Genomic DNA, 20,201 nt, shown 5'->3' with positions numbered 1-20,201 from the left:
TGGTTTACCAGATGATAAACCATGAAATAAACAACTTAAATAAAAAATCGGAAATAAAACAATAAAGAAAATTATTTCAATGTTTAAAAGAATTTAATTTTCTGTTCAATATACACAAAGTTTATAAAGACTTACAATATAAAAGAATATTTTATGTACAGAGTTACCCATTGTGACTTCACATACCTCCCTGTATTAGTCAAATGAGAACACAGGGGGTGTGCCACCTTATTTAAATGTACATAACTGTATATAATAATTTGTAAAAATATGGAAGAGATCACATCACGACTAACTGACTAGGACTATTGCTGGCTGTTGTGGGAATGCTTTCCTGAAACCTGTCGATTAATTGACGACAAACTGGACAGAGTGTCAGTTGCTGTGCACAGTTTTCACAATAACCTCTGAAAAAACAATAGAAAAACAAAACTTATTTGTGAAAATTAATGAATTAATAGTTAATTATAGTAATATTGTTCTAATGATACAGAATATGAATGTAAATTTAACAATATAGTTCGTATATAGTGTTCGGATGCAAATCATCCATCTCAAAGGTCTCTTCTGGAGTTTCTCAAGGAGGACATTTATCTCCAATATTGTTTTCTTTGTATGTAAATGGCATCAAGGAAATTGTCAAAAATTGTGAACTACTCATGTTTGCCGACAACTTGAAGCTCTTTAGGAAAATTGAAAACTTATCTGACTGCTCTACGCTCCAAAATGATCTCAACAACCTGGTCTCGTGGTTTAATAATATTGGTCTTCAGTTTAATGTAAGTAAATGTCATTCCATGTCATTTTTAAGACACCGCTTTCCTATTAACTATACTTACTCCATCAATAGTTCAAGTGTGACATCGGTATGTAGTAAGAAAGACTTAGATATTATCTTTAATTTCGATCTCAATTTTCACTCCCACACTGAAATGATATGCTGCAAAGCCTTAAAAATGCTTGGGTTTGTGATGCGCATATCAAAGGAGTTCAATCTATCTTCTTCATTAAAAACTTTATACTGTTCATTGGTCCGTTCACTATTAGAGTATTCTTCGGTCCTATGGGACCCTTATACGGTATCTGACTCCTGTCAACTAGAACATGTTCAGAGACGGTTCTTATCTTGCGCAGCTTTTGTCTTAAAAATAAATCATCCTCCCCACGACTATTTCTTAGTTATGCAGGAACTCAGCCTCATTTCACTGGCTGACAGGCGAGTTAACGAGTTTCTAAATAAACTGGTTGATGGTCGTATAGATGCTCCCTCACTTCTCTTGTTAGTCAATTTCAAAGTTCCATCCCGTACTACTAGAAACCATGCTCCTTTCGTTGTTCCTGGGCACACTACCAACTAAGGCAGAAATGATAGACCGCATGATGGGGCTGGCCAATGAGAGCACCGTTCATCAAAACTGATACATTTTATTATTATATATTTTTTTCTTTTTATTTGTTTTACTATCATTATTATACTTATTATTCTGTAGTTATTATCTTATATAAATTTAAATGTGTCATTGTATTAATTATTTAAATTATATATTATTGTATTATGTTAAACTGTTGTATAGGGCCCAGCCCGTTAACAAATAAATAAATAAATAGATGCCCTACATTCCTACACAAACTAAAAAAAACCAAAAATTATCAAAGAAATTTTAACCTATCAGAAACCGCCTAAAGAAAATACAATACCTGTAAATAAAATAAATGCATTAAACAGGTGTAACACAGGCATTTATTGAATGTTTACAAGTGAATAATAGCGAATTTACAGATAGCAGAACACGTTTAGCTAAGCTTAGTTTAAAAATTAAAGCCAATTGATCTATCATGTATCAGGTTAAAATATGATGTGTGTGGAAGTTAACTAGAGTTATTCAGTTTTCATACTAGTTAAGAGCATTTTTAATTTATGCAATATTAAATACACATACACATTATGTACTTCTCATCAGATTTTACAAGAGGTTGATTCTCTTATTTTTAAAGCTATTGAAACTAAATATATGATCTTCTGAGTGTAAATTAGTTATATTTAACACTTGTGAGGTGGAGACAACAAATGCAAGCAAAGTCTTCTTAAACTAGCAGTCTGACCTGTGTAAGGATAAAGGCTGACATGGTGTAATTCCAAATATATTTACTTTTCTATATTATGCATTGTACAATTAACTGGTATTGTTTGAAACAAAAAGAATGTGGTTAAATAATAAATATTACATTATGCTTCATTGTTTAGTTTTAAATTTAACCTGAATATCAAATAAAATATATACTACAGCATTGATATTGTTATTCAATTGACTGTGTCTTAATTTTGTATTTTAATTTTTAAAGCGAGTTATTATACTTAATCTCTGACTGTACTGGAGGATCCTAGTATGCACAATAAATATTGATAACGTGAATAAAAATAATTATATATTAAAGCATTTGAAGTTGAATAGAACTAGACATTTTTGGAAGATATATCCACATTTAAAAAAAATGAAATCTACCTAATTAATAACTAAAATGAGTTCCATTCAATAAAATTAAACTTGATGGTAATGTACTAATGTTTAATTGCAAATTACTTACTCATGTTTACAAGGGTATAACATAACATCAGCTTTATGATCAAAACAAATTGTACATGAATCTTCATCAGCTGTCTGCTTGCCTAATAAACCTAATAAACCCAGTCTCATTTGTCTAAAAATAAAAATCATATTTATTTCACGCACTTTTTTTTTTTTTTAATACTTACTTAGGTAAGATTGTTTTTTCTTTTTCGTCCAATTTTCCATGGTCATTCATGATACTGAACTTAACACCTTTTGGTGGATATTTGAATGGTTTGCTACCAAAGTTAAAACGACTTTGTTGGAATGTCATAAAACTAGCTGCAGCAAAAAACTCTGTCCTATATTTGTAGAATTCAAACATAATTAGCATCAATTTTTAAATACAAATGGTAATATCAATAAAATAGAATGTCTTCATACTTAGCATATTGAAATATTTTGTCATTAAATGCAACAATTTGACCATTTAAGTAGAATGTTGCAGTTGGAGATGGTTTTTCCACTTGTAATAAACAACCAACTGTATCTCCTTCACGCCATGGCCTTCCAGACACACAACTGGTACATCGTGCACCATGCCATACTAGTTGTCTGCAGCCATCGTAGGCTACTGAATATTCATCATCACCTATGCCATATCCTTCCTAAAATTATTTATTTATATTAATTCAAAAACACATACAATGAAAATGAGTAAACATTTACATGATTAACAAATTTTGAATTTTTAGTTGACCATCCAATTTGCATGACACCAGATGTTAATATTGTTACTTCGTAGTACCAAGTGCCTTTGTCAATTTGGAAAGTACAGCGAACACTTTCAAAACTACATGCATCACATCTAGCCTATTTAAAAAAAATGCAATAGGTTATGTAAGATATACAATATACATGGTTATTTGGAAAATTATTTATACTTCTAAACCAGAAGGACCCAGTTTTAAATACTCGCTAGCATCTTCTTGATTTAATATGGCATTTACACCTTCCATTGAAATATTTAAATATGATAACGTCCTTTGATCATCCACAACTAATTAAAAACGATTATAAAATATTATTTTATTAAAATTAATATAAACATTAAATTACTGTATTACATATGTTATCTAGTAGCCATTCAGCACAAAACCCAACTTGAGCATAAAACGGCTGATCAGAACCTGTCAACCTTTCAAATATTGACAACATTGCCAAAGGTCCAGTCTTCATAAAAGTTTCAATTGTAAATCTGTTTTCTCCTACAAATTCAAATGAAACATTTATAAATTATGGTTACAATAAATTAAGCAGAAACACTTACTTATTTGTGCAAATTTTTCAAGTGCAATTAATGAAAATAGTATAATTGAAGGATGTACTTGCAAATCCTGGAAATATATTATTGGATATTTAAAAATTCTTTTTACATATACAAGGTGATTCTTTTAAGTGGGTACACTAATTATCTCGAAAAGTATTTACTTTTTTTAAAATATTTTTTACATGGTTTCAAGTTGTTGAAAAACCAACGTTTTTATTAAAAAATATATTTTTTATCCCTATAATTTTTAAGTTTTTACTTTTTTGAATAACAACGTAGAGTTTAATTTCATATTCCAAAGCAGAATATTTTTCTAAGTATTTTGATTCATAAAAATCAAATTTAGGACAAGTAGTTTATGAGTTATATGTATTTAAAGTTTTTACAAGCGGAGTAGTGGACAAACATTTTGCGGGGTACCACTCCACTCTGCCAATCTAAACTTTAAATACTGATAACTCAAAAACTACTAGCCCTAAATTAGATTTTTATGAATCAAAATACTTAGAAAAATATTCTGCTTTGGAATATGAAATTAAAACTCTATGTTTCATTCAAAAAAGTAAAAACTTAAAAAATGATAAGGATAAAAAATATTTAAAAATATAATTTTTTAATAAAAACTTTGGTTTTTTAACATCTTGAAACCATGTAAAAAAATATTTTGAAAAAAGTAAATACTTTTCGAGATAATTATTGTACCCACTTAAAAGAATCACCCTGTATATGAATTATATGTGATATCAGTGTTTTGAGTATACTACTCACCACGGACTAAGATAGTATGGACTGGAAACGAACTGGTGGGCGAGTGTAGGGGAGCAGGGTCACTTATGGAATGGAGTAGGCTTGTGTGGGGGGAAATGGGGCAAGTGTGAATGTAGCGCTATCACGGACTAGAATGGAACTATTAGTTATTAGTTATTACAATTATTATTTATTTTTATTTAATATTTATAATTTATGTAATACATTTTTGATGTCGTAAAATGGTTTTGAGGGAAAATAGATTCTGGATTTTTAAAACGTAGGGTAGTTGTACATATTCATAACAAAAATACGCGATTTATTTATTAACCAAAAAATATTACACTACCTACTTTAAATTTTAATTATAAAAATACAGACGAAACAGTAAGCATTTTTTTTCACTACCTAAGTCTCCATTTCAAAATTCTGTTTCTGATTGTATTCTCTAATTTGATTAATATTTTAATCTATGTATTAACAAGTTTTGAATTCTTCTTTTTCTTTGCATTATTTATTTTTTTTTTTTTGAACATTGTTTAAAACTTTTGTATATTGACACATCATCATCTTTACATAATATGATATTATAAAAGTCAATACTTCAATTTTATGCATACTACATGGAAAAGTGTTGATAAGTTTCAATTTTTTGTTAAAAAAAACATCAACTGTCTGTTGAAAAACATCAAAATCATTGCAAAATTTTTGAAATGATTCCTCACTAGTTTCATGCTTATATATTATAATTTACCTCCGGCATAATTACATCAGATGGTGTTTGTGAATAGTTAGTAATAACGTCATCAGGTGCAAAGTGTTTAGAACAAATGTAGTCCAATGGTTTCAATTGATTGTTTACTGTATAATGTACTGCTGATTTCCAAGCTACTTTGTTACTTTGTTACTAACCTAACCTTACTTTCGTATACTTTGAACAGAGTAACATTTGTCTGATCTTCACGACTTTCACATTCATTAATTGAACATTTACGTACCTACTTTACGTCTTGGTGCCATTTTGCAATTTTCAAAGTAGCAACAGAAAAATTAAATTTGATGTAACTAGGTAATAAGTTATAAAACCACGTACTTAGATAGTACTATGTACGTGACTAAAACAGTTAAACCAAGTCAAATGTGATGAATAATAAACAGCTAGTAAACACTTAAATAAATAATAATTACAATAATACATTGGAGGGAAAATTCAAAAAAGTAGAAATTTATAGTTCTTATATATAAACATAGATAGAGCGCGAATCGTACTTGCCCCATTTTACCCCGCACAAGCCTACTCATAACCATAAGCGGACCCATGATTAGGCGTTCGTTTCCAGTCCATACTATCTTAGTCCGTGCTACTCACCATGTTATTGAAAAGATAAGTCAATGTATCTTTAGTTAATAAAGCAATGCTTAAAGGTCCGGGTAACTTGTCAGCAAGTATACCTAATATTACACAAATGTTACGATGTTGGTCAACTGTTTTACGTTTAGGAGTTTTATTTGACAAATCTAACATTTGAGATAATTTCATCACAGTGTCCTAAAATTTTTAATTTTACAATAATTATGTAATCTTCAATAAAATTAATAATTTTTAAATAGAATTAAAAAAATGTAATAATTATATTTACTTTGTCGGGTAAAGGGCAATCATCGAGAATAACAGTTATAAGAGCTGGGCTTAGTGGATCATCAAGAGGAATGACATGAATCATAGATAATACCACTTGAATCCAACCATCACCATCATCTGCAACCCAATGTAACTTTCGCAATGCTTCTGGAGCTTCAGTACCACTATAAAATAAAATATGGTTAAATTATTCTGATAGACATGTATATGATATAATTTTGATCATTTTTTTTTCAGATTAATTTGATAAAAACAAGAACCGATTAATTTAAGTTTGAACTATTTTCTGCTCTATTAAACATTCTTAATTATAAATGTAACAAAAAATATATATATAATTTTAATATATAGAAATAATTAGGTTGGTATGAAAAATTAGAAAAGAAAAATATTCCTGCAGAACACCCTCTTTTACAGTATCATGCTATTTTTTTCTAAAAATTATGAGGATATTTATATTTGATTATCTTTACTAGTTGCACAGACAAATGGAATTTTAATAATTAAGCTTTTGAATTTTCTAAAATAAAGATTATTAAATGAACTATAATGTATTTTAATTTGGTTAAATGTAGGATAATGTCAATTTGCCATTAGTTCACCGCCTTTATAAGATGACAGGCCCAATAAGCAACAAAAAAATTATCAACAAAACATGTATGTAGGCTATAGACTAGAAACTATGGCTATACACAATTTATACACCTTATGAGATGAAAAAGTAAATAATGAAATGCAAGGAATAATGTAGTTTTATAAATAAAACATTAAACCAGAGTATCCGCATGAAACCAGGAGGAGTGCTAACCCTAGCTGAGGTTAATTAATGATATTAAATAATTCATGAAAGAAGAAGGTGTGTGATACTTTGGTAGATATCAGTGCTATGAGGTAAAGAGTTTAGCATATTTTAAGAATGTTTAGAACTATTTTATCATAGGAAATCAGTACATATTAGTGACAGTATTATTGCATGTATATTATTATTTATTTATATATATTTATATACTATTATAATATATAGTAATACTAATAGTGTCAGTGTTGACAACTACAACAGTTGCTTATTAATAGGGTTAGGATGTTTATGACTTTTGCATATTTTTTCTTTTATTCATGCACTTTGCAGACCAAGTTATAAATTTGTTTTGTGCAACATAGAATCAGATACATTCAATTTTATTTTGCATATTTTTGCATATTTAGGGATTTTTATGAATAAATGCATATTTTGAAAAAAATTGTAAATAAATGCCTATTTCGCCAAAAAATAACTTAAATACAATATAAACCTCAATAAAAACCCATAAGTAGAAATAGTCAGTTTCACATTTAACGAAAATTAAAAAATATGAAACCCGTAGTATATAATTAACTTATCTTTATTACTTTCTTAATTAAATATTAATTTACTGTAAGTACCAAAGTTTTTAATTTCAAAGTATCATATTTTTAAATATTTGTATTTAAGTTTAAAGTTATAAAAAAAAGTTGTAAATTATTTTAAAATACAGTTCGGATTAGAAATTGGATTATTTATAAGGTCATATTTTGATATTTATTGTGCATATTTGCATGCATCTTTTAGTGTTTTTAAGCTCATAAACATCCTAACCCTACTTATTAAGTATGTGAAGGAATCAGTTTTAATTGATTGAACATATATAATTTTTAATTTCTTCAAAGTATTCAAATTATACATCGAACAAGACATATACAGAATTTAAAATACTTTTTAGATATAGGTATAATTAATGTTTGAACTTATGAAAACCATTTGTTCGAGTAACAAAATAAAGCACATGTTTAATGTTGACAGAAAAATGTTAAGTAAAATATTATAGAACAATAATTTTAATGTGTAAATTATTTAGGATATATTTAAAAACAGATTTATTTTTAATCTCATTAAATTCTATTAAGTGTGATTTTAAAAAACAAGAAACTAATTGTTTTATTGTTAGTAAAAAAATTATTATCCTACATTCCTACAGTAAAATGTCAACCATAACTGAAATATTAATGAAATATTGAATAAAATACTCAGTGTATCTTAGATCGAATAATTATTTAAGTCTACTAACATTTTTATCGTAAATTAACTTAAAACAATTAAAACATGTATTAATAGTAATAAATTAGATAAATAAAAAACGGTGATAATTATTAATCAATTTTGCTAGGTACCTAAATTTTCATATTTAAAAAAAAAATTATTACCTAGAATAATTATAAAATAATTAATCCAATCCCACAAAGCCTTAGTGAATAAAATGAGAATCAAAACACAACAAACAACAAAAATGTACATTTAACTGTAATTATTGTTATGGACCAATATATATATATATATATATATATTGTTTAGGAATGTCATAAGTACTAAATGCAATTAAAATATATTTTGTAATTGTAATGATTACAGAATGAATAGCAAACCAATGTAATAAAATAAGGTATTCATTGAAAATACTATTGCATGAAAAAAATTATTAAATAATATACAAAATATATTCTGTAATTGTAATGATTACAGAATGAATAGCAAGTCAATGTAATAAAATAAGGTATTCATAGAGAATACTATTGCATAAAAAAATTATTAAATAAAGGTAAGGTTAAAAAGGTTACCTATGTAAAAAAAAAACATTAATTATTTTTTATTAAATCTTACAGAAAAAAAACTTGTGGTTATCACAAGTCATCTTATACATATTATAATTTATAATTGATAAGTGAGTTTTTTTAAAACCTTATATTGCTTTTATAATATTTTAAATGAAGAATGTATACAATTTTATTGGAATATTTGTAGTTGATATACATTTGTTATTTTTAATATTATAGTTGGTTATTTTTAATAAAAATAGGCAGGCAACTACAGAAATATTTTAAAATTTAGCTGGAACATGGTAGCCATAAATAACAATAAGTAGATAGTTTTTCAGTGTTTCTATTTCAAAATGTAGTTTAAGACACTGGATTATGTAAATAATAAAACCTTATTGGTACACCTACATAATATATTGAAATCAGTCTTTCATTTTAGTTTTTATATTTTGTTGAGAAATAAGAATGGGTTTTCAATAAATTATTTGTCGAGGTGCCCATGTAATATTCTTAGTGTTGTATCAAACAAAAATAAAATTTAAAAACACAATATAAGATACACTTACTTTACGTATTGTGTTAAGTACTATACCTACAATAGGTAATTAAAAATGTTGTACGATGATTATCATGGTATACGTTTTATCTGGATTAGACTACATAACATTGTTAAATATTATAATATACCTACCTATATTAATTTTACTGTTGTTTAAACAATAAAAATTGCCAAATTGTTGTTTAGATTAAGATAACGAATAAGTGGTACTCAGAAAAAAAACAAATAGGTAATAAAATGTAGATGCCTACCTAATTTTTAAGATGTATTAATGGTTTTTCATTATCTTTCAAAAGTTTATACTTTAAAGGACCTACCTTAAATGATTACTATACACTTATAAGTATAGAATAATTAGGAAGTCTACTGTGAGAAAATATAAGAAACAATATTCAGTGATGAAATAGATATTGCCTATTGTAAGTAGGTATGCATCACACATATTTTAGAAAACACAAACCTAGCTTGTGCCAGAATTGCTTACTTCTCAATAAGTCCCAAGTTCTTGATAATACTCAATGTCTGAAGCACAAGCGAATCAGTCTGTCTAACCGAACTGCTGCGACTACGACGTCTGCCAAATATAAATCGTCTCCGTTCACCAACATCCTGACTGAATATGTTCGATACATTTTCGCCGTTCTGACACGATTTACAGTGAAACGCACCCATGTAAACAATGATGATAATTACAAAAAAAAAAGGTAGGGAGAGTTACGAATAATAAAATCCAAAAAATCGTCACTTCTAATAGTTGATTTATCGTCGGTATTATTATTGTTCGTCCGTCGGGTAGTCGAATAAACGATATATTCGAACAGCCCGGACTTCGATGCACGGTACACTTAAAATATTATTGAAGTTGATTATAGAGCAATGAGCAGCGATTGCCGCAGTATAAGTTAAAAAACATTATAGAAACCGTTAGAACCGACTTGAGCCGAGTGCGCCATTAACGCTGCACTGCTGCAGAGTGTCGACCGACCGCGCGCGCACCCGACCGCTCGTATGCGCGAGTTAAATATTATTTACGTCAACAACAATAAAAATACATATAATTAAATGCGGAAAACAATAAATCGCTCGCACGCGTGCGATCGCGAGTGTGCGTGTGTATATAATATGGCTTTTGTGAAATATTGTATGTTCGTGTGTGTGTGTGCATTTAGTACAACATTACGCACTGTACATCGATATAATTGTTTAATATTTTATATGTTACATTACATACAATCAGAGGAGACAAGTATATCATATAACAAACAAACAAAAACGTATTACACTATTACACTATTACGTTTAGTGATTCATCGTTAAAACAATAATAATAATAGATTTATGATATGATAAATTTCGTAGCAAAAAAATACTTTCAAAGTTTCAGCTGTAGCTGATATTATCAATTTATCATCAGCCATCTGGGCGGCGCACACGGACGTGCGAAGGTGACGTAAACAAAGAGTATTTACTCGGTGATAATAAATAGTGGGCCCAGACCATGTGTACCTCGGAGAGACCAGTCCAAGGTCAATCGCCGAGACCGACCTGCCTTCGGCCATAATTGGTCCGCAGACCGCCAAGTTTTTCATCTAACCCGCGGCCGAGGCTGACTGACCGGCAACCGTTTCCGTGAAGCGCAGTCACCGGACTGTTGAACGCAAATTCGGTGTGAGGACTACCTAAGTACCGACTATGGCATTTCCCGCTCGTTAGTCGTTACCTCACTTAACACTTATATAGTGAAACAATTAACATAGTAATTGCCAGTTATTGGTTATTTCTTATGACACTATCCTACACCAACGGATACAAACATCACCGCCTCCTGGCGGTCACCACATTTGCGGTTCGTAGTATAAGTACAACCGGACCTACATGCTCGTCCGTTACTTATTCTATGACTCGTTACTTCGTTAATGTTAGTCAGTCGCCGCGCGTTCGTCTAATGGGCGTACGTTGACGTTCCGAACGAACCGCAACGTGGCGCATTCACCATAACTATTAACTAACCAACTATCATAACGTTTTCTTGATTTCAACAAACGCCACAGTCTCATCGTCATCGCTTTTCATTCGTTCGATTTGTCATGGATAAGGTCGTGACGTGTGTGGCACCCGTCAACATAGCAACCATTAAATACTGTGAGTTCCCGCGCTTTTCTCCCTATAAAAGACATCCATTCCAGGATATTATATTTTTATATTTCAGGGGGCAAAAGAGACGAACATTTGATATTGCCTCTAAACGATTCGGTCAGTCTGACTTTGGACTGCGATCAAGTGAGTTTATGCTTAACACTTTTACCTGTATATGTGGGATCACATACATCCTTAATAACAAAAAGCTCATTATTTTTTAAAATAAACTGAGCTTTTGAATTGTCATTCCAACTTAAATTCATAGAAAAATGATCTCGTAAATTTTTTTTATAACAAACAATAAATGTGTTTAGTGTCCATTTTAATAATAATTAACCATGGACCCAAACATTACTCTATATTAAAAGGATATATATTGAAAAAAAAGGTTTTTTTCTAGTTGGAAAATACCTTCAAGCTTTAGTATTAACTATTTTTTATAACTCATAAAAATTGTTTTGTTTTTTCGTATTAAATATACATCAAGAAAGAAAAGATGTGGGCCATTTTCTAGAATTTGTTATACCATATTTGGGATATAATAGGCTATAGTTTTATAGGTAACTTTTTTTTTATAGATGCATGCCAAAACATCTGTTCTCGCAGGCCCGTTTATAGATGAAGACAGTGTTTGGTTAAATGGGCAGTAAGTAACTTGAAATTTTTATGATTTTTCAAAAATGTATGTGCTAATTTCTAAACATTAAGGCCAGTGACGCGTTGAACTCACTATGTTTACTGACAAGGGGTCTTTAAAATTATGTCTTCTGGTCTAGATTTACTAGTAAAATATACTTAGTCTATTGATAGATTTCTTTTGACTATAATATTACCTTATTCACTCAAAATCTAATGTGATTGTTAATATTATAATATGAAATATGATTATCATAATAATAACAGTATTATTTGCTTTTATAAAAGATATTTGTATTATTATTCCAATAACTATATTTTCATTTGTTGGATCACTTTATTTTCTGCTTCTGAAATATTAACATACCTGAACTGTAGAATAATAAATATTTCCTATCCATAAACTAGTTTTACTTTTCAGAACTAAACTGAATGCAATTATTTCAACTGTCTATCAAATATCTAAACATTTTTTACTATAAAATATCTTAGATGAAACAATATTTTCTTACATTTCCCATAATATTAACATTAATTAACTTCATTAATAATTGCATTCAGGTTAAGTCGTAATATAATATTGAATGATGTGATTGATTATTATTTAAAATTTTTATCTACCTTATGTAATTTAAACTTTAAAGTAATATATTTTATTCAAATGTTTGCATTAATCTTCATATAGGTATGTATATATATATATATATCATATAATATTTCATGATATTTCAATAATAAATATTAAAAAAACTATATAATATATTTGTACATTGCACTTTAATGTTTATATCTAAAAAATATAAATATGTGAAGCTAAAAAAACATTTAATTGATGTAATTTAATAACGTTTAATAATTTATGAGTTTTGTGTTATGTAATTTTCTTCTATTAGAAAGTAACTACAAAATTGCAATTAATTATAATTAATAGATAGTTAAAATTTAATCATTATTTGTGTATTATATTTAGTTAATCATGAGAAACATTCATTAGGTTTTTAATTTTTATTAATTACTATAGGTACCTGTTGAATTGATTTGGAACAAAATATGACACTAGTAATTAATTTTATATTAATTATTAATATATAAAAGTCAATATTATTCATATATATTATTAATTTAATTAAAGTAATTAAGTGCTTATCACAATAGTTGTTGCATTTATTATGTCTAAATATTAAATTGATATTTGAACGTGATAGATGATTTTATAGTATATAAATCAATCTTAATAAAATAAATTTATTGAAACAGGATATGAAGTTTAAATACTTCAAACTACCATATATATTTTCATAATTATAGTTATAACATACAATTTAATAAAATATATGTATGTTAAATCAATAACAAATGATAATAAAATTACAGGATTATGTCCATCGAAACAAATGAACGCCTGAAAAAGTGCTTTGATCTAAGTAAGACTGTATTTCAATAATATAAATTAAATAAATCCATATTTTTATAATAATTTATATGGTTTGTTATTCGTTGAAAAAAATGGTTACTAGGTTAATGTTTTTTTTTTAGTAAGAAGTTTAATCAAAAAACGTAAAGGTGAAAATAGTCAAGAAGGAAAATGGAATATAAGGGTCTGTTCTGAGAATAATTTTCCTACTGCCGCAGGTCTAGCTTCATCAGCAGCTGGTTATGCTTGTCTTGGTTTGTACATTTTCAAAAATCATAATTAAGCCTTAAAAAATTTCTAATGATTTTAAATATTTTTAACAGTTTATACATTGGCTAATGCTTTTGGCTTGGTTGATGAAGATTTACCATCTATTGCAAGACAAGGTAGTGGAAGTGCATGTAGAAGTATTTATGGAGGATTTGTTCATTGGAAGGCTGGTATTGATGACCTAGGTTCAGATTCAACTGCAGTTCAAATTGCTGCTGATACACACTGGCCTGAAATGAGAATTATTATACTAGTGGTAAAATAGGTCTTTTATGTCTATTAATGTAACTGCTACATATACAATATTGTTGTTATACATTCTAATTGAAACAGATTCATTTTACAATGCTTTCATACAATTTTTTCCTATAATACTTGTGAGTTGTAATTTAAAATCATATTTGCCGTCAATTGATAGAAACTCAAATTTAGTGGTAATGTAAACACAATTTAAACCTTACTCCACCACATAATAGTTTTTTGAATTCAATTTTTTATCATTGCTTCAAAATTAAGTTTCACAAGATACTGTAGTATACATAACTAATGTTTAATGTCTTTAACAATTATAATTCATATTTCTTATTATTTTTGCCAGGTAAATGATTCTCAAAAAAAAACTAGCAGTACTGTGGGAATGAAACAAACAGTAAAAACTAGTGAATTGCTTAAATACAGAGTTCAAAGTTGTGTACCTGGAAGAACAGATGAAATCATTAAAGTATAATTATTTCTAAAATATTTTTTTTATAAATATTTGAATGCTATAAGTCTGTTTCAGGCCATTACAGATAAAAATTTTGAAAAATTTGCTGAGATTACAATGCGAGACAGTAATCAATTTCATGCTGTTTGCTTGGATACATATCCTCCTTGTGTTTATTTAAATCAAGTATCACATGAAATAATATCTTTTATTCATGATTATAATGAAGCTGTTGGTCAAATTAAAGTATAGGACTATTTTTAATCGCATTTAAAGTTATTGTGAGGGTACCATGATGGTTTTTCTTTTATTATCTTAGGTTTCTTATACATTTGATGCTGGTCCAAATGCTTTTTTATTTATTCAACAAAATGATCTGAGTTTGTTCATGTCGGAATTGGTCAATGTATTCCCATCAGAGCAACCCAATTCTTCATATTTACGAGGAATTAAATCAACACTGCCTAATAAAGTTTGAAAAAAATGAAATAAAATAATGTGCATCAGTTTTGTAAATGTGATTTTGTTATTTATTTTAGATAAAACCATACGGATTTAAACCCAAAGATAAAGATCTTTTAAAGTATATCATGGTCACTAAATTAGGCAGTGGTCCAAAATGTGTTGATGACCATTTATTAAATAATGATGGTACTCTGAAACTAAGCAATTAAATTTGCTATTTATCAAGACATTTTATAGTTAATTTATTGTTGTCTGTTTAATGAAATATTTGTTTAAAAAAAAAATTGTTAGTATAATTTTATTTTATTTTATAAAATATTATTGCTTTATTATGTTAAATTATATAATATTATTGGAGTTGAATATTTAAATTTATGTAATTTAGATGGGCAAAATTAATTAAAATAAAGCTTATTTTGTATGCATTCATTCAGAACTATATTTTTATTGGAATAACATTTTGCTCTCAGGTTACATTTATATTCTTGGAGTACATATACATGTTTACCTTGAAGGCTGGAAGTATGGAGATCTGTTCAAAGGGTTTATGTTTGATTTAAATGGTTTAAGTAGTTAAATTATTATTTTTTATTGTATGTTATATTGTTATTGAATAAGTAAATGGATGTTTAGTTTAAACATAAAATAAAAGAAATCAAAATAAATATCATGTATAGAAAATCTCATAAAAATTGTGTAATTCAAGACTCTTCCTAAGTTGAAGAACGAAGCATTTTAACCTTTAAATATGAAAACACTGGATAAAAACTATACTAAATACACACACAAACATCATTATAATACCAATATATATTTTAAAATATTCATTATTTCAATATTTTTGTTGATAAAAATTAAGATTCATATAATTAAGAAAAAATTGTAGTAGCATGAATAGTTAAATAATCAATAAATGATTCAAAAAGTTTGCTTTTTAAAATGTTAACCTGCTGGTCTAACTTTAACTAAGCGGTTACATTTATAAATAATGATATTTAAAACAAGTAATTTACATATTGTGCCAAGATCACAGATTCAGATATTTTCTCCAAAATGAAATATAAATCACTAAATTTATCAAAATAATATTTTTTGGTAAAAAGATTATCATACATTTTAACGAAAAAGATGAGAATAATTATTAATTATAAATAAATAAACATAACACAATTTTAACATTATATAATATTACATTTTTATTAGAAAGTTTTTTCAGCTTTACTACTTAGAAAAAAAAATACCTATTTGTAATAAGTTATACATAATTATAAATTCATAACTGACATAAATAATATGTATGTTTATTTATTAAATAAATTACATTCAGTTTAGCTAAGAAAAACATAATACATTGAATTTTTAAAATTTTGAATGTGCCATTGTTATTATATTGACTATTGGCCAGGCTCTAAAAGGAAAGCATACAAATTTGATTAATATACAAAAATACATGATATTATATTAATTGTAATCTTTTAAACAATTATTATTCAACTTCAAATTTGAATAACATTTTATACTAAGCGTATTAAATAAATAAATACAAAATATATAATTTTTCATAACTATCATAAACAACACAAAACTATGATATAAATGCACACAAATCTATTTTTTTTTCAATTATTAATATTTGAAACAATCAAATCATGCAAAAATCAATAAGTAATCGCTTTATGAAAACACACTATAACTTACTGAAAATGTATAACAATTTTTCAATTGTTTAATATATATAAACTCAAGCTTTTTCATCTGAAATATCGGAATTTTTGTGAATATAAATAAAATGAAGAAATTATTACATCATAATTAAATCTAATATTATGAGATATTTCTTCCAAATATACTAAGTGTTTTTAAATGTAATTGTTAATTCTTAGCCTGAAGCCATATTGTATGGTAGAAGTCTAGTAAAATAAGTTCAATTTTTTTTTATAGTATTAGTTTGATTGACAATCTACAAAATCACTGTATTTTATAGTCCAAAAGTGATTGCCAGTAGATAATTACACATTTCACAAGTAGATATTTATGAAAAACTATGTGGGAGCTCAGTAAAAGCAGTTTAGATGTAATAGTTTGAACATTTTTTGAATTGTGCTGAACAATAAATAATTTTTGTCATTAACTTATTAAGTAGGAATATTAAGGGCGGGTTGCATAAAGAACAGTCTGTAAATTTGTTACCAGCCCTGTAATTTACCGGCTCTATAAGGTTTTTAATGATTGTGTAAACTATTCTCGGGTTGCATAAAGAAAAATAAAATTATTAATAACCGTGGTTACCAAATAAATTAAACCATATTAAACCAAAAAATTGTGCGTAACCGCGTAGGTATATTAACTTAAAAATATTTTTTATTCTTTAATAATCGCAAAAACTAAAAAATATATAATATAAATTGAATATTGATAATCTTTTATAGTAAAACTTGTTTATCTTATCATAATAATAATATTATATTATTTTAACCGATCTGTCATTAGTTACAGAGCCCAAATCGGATCTGCAGTTTACAGGTCCGGTAGCCGATGATTTACAGAGCTGGTAACTTTACCGAGCGTTCAAGCAACATCTAATTTTATTTACAGATCCGTTAACGTACTTACAGATCTGTAAGTAGTTACAGGACGTTTATGCAACCCGCCCTAAGACAAATTGAGATGTCATGTACCAACTAGATTCATTTATCTTCTAAGATCACATATTAAAAATTAATTAATAGATGTAAATAATTTTATTAGATACTTACTGGATGGCTTTCCCTTAACCCATGGGGTGAATTTTACGTGTGTTTCATCGCGTTTAGCTGCATTGGCTTGGAGTTCTGGTTTCAACACCCTTCGTACAACTTTTGCAGCGATGTTGGAATAATTAACATAGCTAAAATCAAGCAGAGAAATCAATTTAATGGATAAGGTTAAAGTTTGACATGGCCTTTGTCAGTGTTAAGATTTTAGATTGTACTTAACATTGTAAAAATACATGGTGTATTGACATAATTAAATTAATAATAATACAAAAAAGAAAAACTAACCACAAATAATTTATACTCAATATTTTACATTGAGTTAATTTTTATGTGGCATAATGGTGATCAAATTAAATATTTATTATGACTTTAAATGTACAGTTTTGACTCTGTGAGTAACATAACAATACTTATGGTAGGTGTTCCATGCATACGTCGCGCGTCAGGTGATCAGTATAATACCGACTTATCAGTATTTTCTGCCAACTACATGTCTTTTGCGAAATGGTCTCCCATCCCTCAATCAGATAATATAGTGGGAGACTAGGTTACACTTTTTGCACTCTGAAGTAGTGCTCAAAATTGAAGATGGGTAATTATAATGCTTGTACATTGAATTATCAATTATTGCAGGCAGAATTGCCACAAAATGACTATAAAAATATTATTATAAATCAATGCAAATTGTAACAGCAGCTTGGATAGTAATTACATAAATGTTATACCGGGTGATTCTTTTATCATTGAACACTCATTATTTCAAAAAGTATCAATGTTTTTGAAAATATTTTTTTACAGAGTTTCATGTTGTTAAAAAAAACAACGTTTTTATTAGAAAATTATGTTTTTTAATATTTTTTATCCTTATAATTTTTTAAGTTTTTTACTTTTTTGAATGACAACCTAGAGTTTTAATTTCATATTCCAAATCAGAATATTTTTCTAAGTATTTTGATACGTAAAAATCGAATTTTGGACGAGTAGTTTATGAGTTATAAGTATTTTAAGTTTAGACAAGCGAAGTAGTGGACAAACATTTTGCGGGGTAACCCCGTACCACTCCACTCCGCCATTCTAAACTTTAAATACTTATAACTCATAAACTACTCGTCCAAAATTCGATTTTTACGTATCAAAATAATTAGAAAAATATTCTGCTTTGGAATATGATATTAAAACTCTATGTTGGCATTCAAAAAAGTAAAAAACTTAAAAAATGATAAGGATAAAAAATATTTAAAAATATAATTTTTTTAATAAAAACGTTGGTTTTTTAACAACTTGAAACTATGTAAAAAAATATTTTGAAAAAAGTAAATACTTTTTTAAATAATGAGTGTTCAATGATAAAAGAATCACCCCGTATATATCTCATGTCTGGTGATTCACATGGTTGATCGTACTAAATATATTTTTATGTTAAGAGGGAGCAAAACTCGTATTTGTTGTCTCAGTCTTACAAACACGTAAAATAGCAAATTTATGCTCAAAGTTCACTTTTTACTTCGTAAACTTAAAAATTATAATTAATAGACCTATTATGAAGCTTGATGGTCAGAACATCATCTGTGTTTTGTTGGAAGTATTTTTACGATAATTCCGTTTTGAGCAAGTTATGTGCATATAATAAATTGTAAAATAAAAATGATTATAAATCGCTTTAAAACTGAATTATCGTAAAAATACTTCCAACAAAACACAGATAATGCTCTTACCATCAAGTTTCATAAAAGGTCTATTCACTCCAATTTTTAAGCTAACAAAGTAAAACGTGAACTGCTGAGCGTAAACTTTCTATGTTACGCGTTTGTAAGACTGAGGAAACAAATACGGGTGTTGCGCCCTCTTAAGCTTATATTTAGATCGAAATCGATCAGAATACAGGAGACCTATATGAGCATACAAAATAATTCTAATTATAGGTAGGTCAAAATTGGAAATGGTGGAGCCACAGAATAGGATTTTACACGGAAAGAATCGATACTGCTATTAGCTAGGAAAGACCTAGGTAACCACAGTGGCAGAGTATTAGAGTTTTAAATATATCATTACTTTAATCCAGCGGCCCTCCAGTAACTCATGGTGATAGCTGTCCACGGTGAATGTCGACTGGCGAGTGACTAGCAAATAGCAAAATGAAATAATATCCGGATCTAGGAAGATGACAGAGATGATTGGTGAGTGAATTTAGGATGCACCGAATCGAACTAAAACTTTTTATCCAATATAATGCTATGACATATGGGACGTAAGTAGTAGTTAAAAGATAAAACATATGTATATTGTATAAGTCATAAGGTGATATCGCTGGTGAGATCACCTTCGTGCAGTGTAGCCATATAACGACACACGTAAGACTCCTTGGACACTACAGTGGT

The 20,201-nt window shown here is 27.8% G+C and overlaps 3 protein-coding genes across 9 annotated transcripts; 1 reads left to right on the top strand and 2 right to left on the bottom strand.

Moving 5' to 3' along the window:
- Nucleotides 1-71: 71 nt before the first annotated feature.
- On the bottom strand, nt 72-10,761 carry LOC107166513 (RING finger and SPRY domain-containing protein 1-like). 3 transcript variants are annotated; one of them, XM_089221871.1, is made up of 12 exons: nt 10,183-10,756; nt 9,922-10,079; nt 6,267-6,432; nt 5,996-6,175; nt 3,880-3,946; nt 3,677-3,817; nt 3,494-3,609; nt 3,279-3,422; nt 2,994-3,217; nt 2,756-2,911; nt 2,587-2,700; nt 72-407 (listed from the first exon to the last, which is right to left on the bottom strand). In XM_089221871.1, exons 3-12 carry the CDS (start codon nt 6,348-6,350, stop codon nt 281-283), a joined length of 1,353 nt encoding a protein of 450 aa, XP_089077997.1. In that variant the 5' UTR covers nt 6,351-6,432; nt 9,922-10,079; nt 10,183-10,756; the 3' UTR covers nt 72-280. The 3 variants fall into 3 exon arrangements, with proteins under 3 accessions (XP_089077997.1, XP_015370692.1, XP_089077996.1); XM_015515206.2 differs by having other exon boundaries at nt 9,922-10,758; XM_089221870.1 differs by lacking the exon at nt 5,996-6,175 and having other exon boundaries at nt 9,922-10,761.
- A 102-nt stretch (nt 10,762-10,863) lies between these two features.
- On the top strand, nt 10,864-15,496 carry Mvd (mevalonate diphosphate decarboxylase). 2 transcript variants are annotated; one of them, XM_015515207.2, is made up of 10 exons: nt 10,864-11,579; nt 11,647-11,717; nt 12,155-12,222; nt 13,587-13,636; nt 13,749-13,880; nt 13,950-14,152; nt 14,495-14,617; nt 14,678-14,848; nt 14,922-15,074; nt 15,142-15,496. In XM_015515207.2, the coding sequence occupies exons 1-10, from the start codon at nt 11,525-11,527 to the stop codon at nt 15,274-15,276; spliced, it is 1,161 nt and encodes a 386-aa protein (XP_015370693.2). In that variant the 5' UTR covers nt 10,864-11,524; the 3' UTR covers nt 15,277-15,496. The 2 variants fall into 2 exon arrangements, with proteins under 2 accessions (XP_015370693.2, XP_089077998.1); XM_089221872.1 differs by lacking the exons at nt 10,864-11,579; nt 12,155-12,222.
- On the bottom strand, nt 13,624-20,086 carry sun (ATP synthase subunit epsilon stunted). 4 transcript variants are annotated; one of them, XM_089221874.1, is made up of 4 exons: nt 19,876-20,085; nt 17,824-17,954; nt 16,766-16,822; nt 13,624-14,126 (listed from the first exon to the last, which is right to left on the bottom strand). In XM_089221874.1, the coding sequence occupies exons 1-3, from the start codon at nt 19,902-19,904 to the stop codon at nt 16,809-16,811; spliced, it is 174 nt and encodes a 57-aa protein (XP_089078000.1). In that variant the 5' UTR covers nt 19,905-20,085; the 3' UTR covers nt 13,624-14,126; nt 16,766-16,808. The 4 variants fall into 4 exon arrangements, with proteins under 4 accessions (XP_089078000.1, XP_015370696.2, XP_015370698.2 ...); XM_015515212.2 differs by lacking the exon at nt 13,624-14,126 and adding an exon at nt 16,238-16,475 and having other exon boundaries at nt 19,876-20,084; XM_015515210.2 differs by lacking the exon at nt 16,766-16,822 and having other exon boundaries at nt 19,876-20,086.
- Between the last annotated feature and the right edge of the window lie 115 nt (nt 20,087-20,201).

The sequence above is a fragment of the Diuraphis noxia genome, unplaced genomic scaffold (assembly GCF_037042655.1).
Source record: "Diuraphis noxia isolate RWA-SAM2 unplaced genomic scaffold, SU_Dnox_SAM2 contig0003, whole genome shotgun sequence".
Classification (NCBI taxonomy): Eukaryota; Metazoa; Arthropoda; class Insecta; order Hemiptera; family Aphididae; genus Diuraphis; species Diuraphis noxia.
The sequence above is the reverse complement of the archived record's forward strand: the minus strand, read 5'-3'. Positions and strand labels throughout refer to the sequence as shown.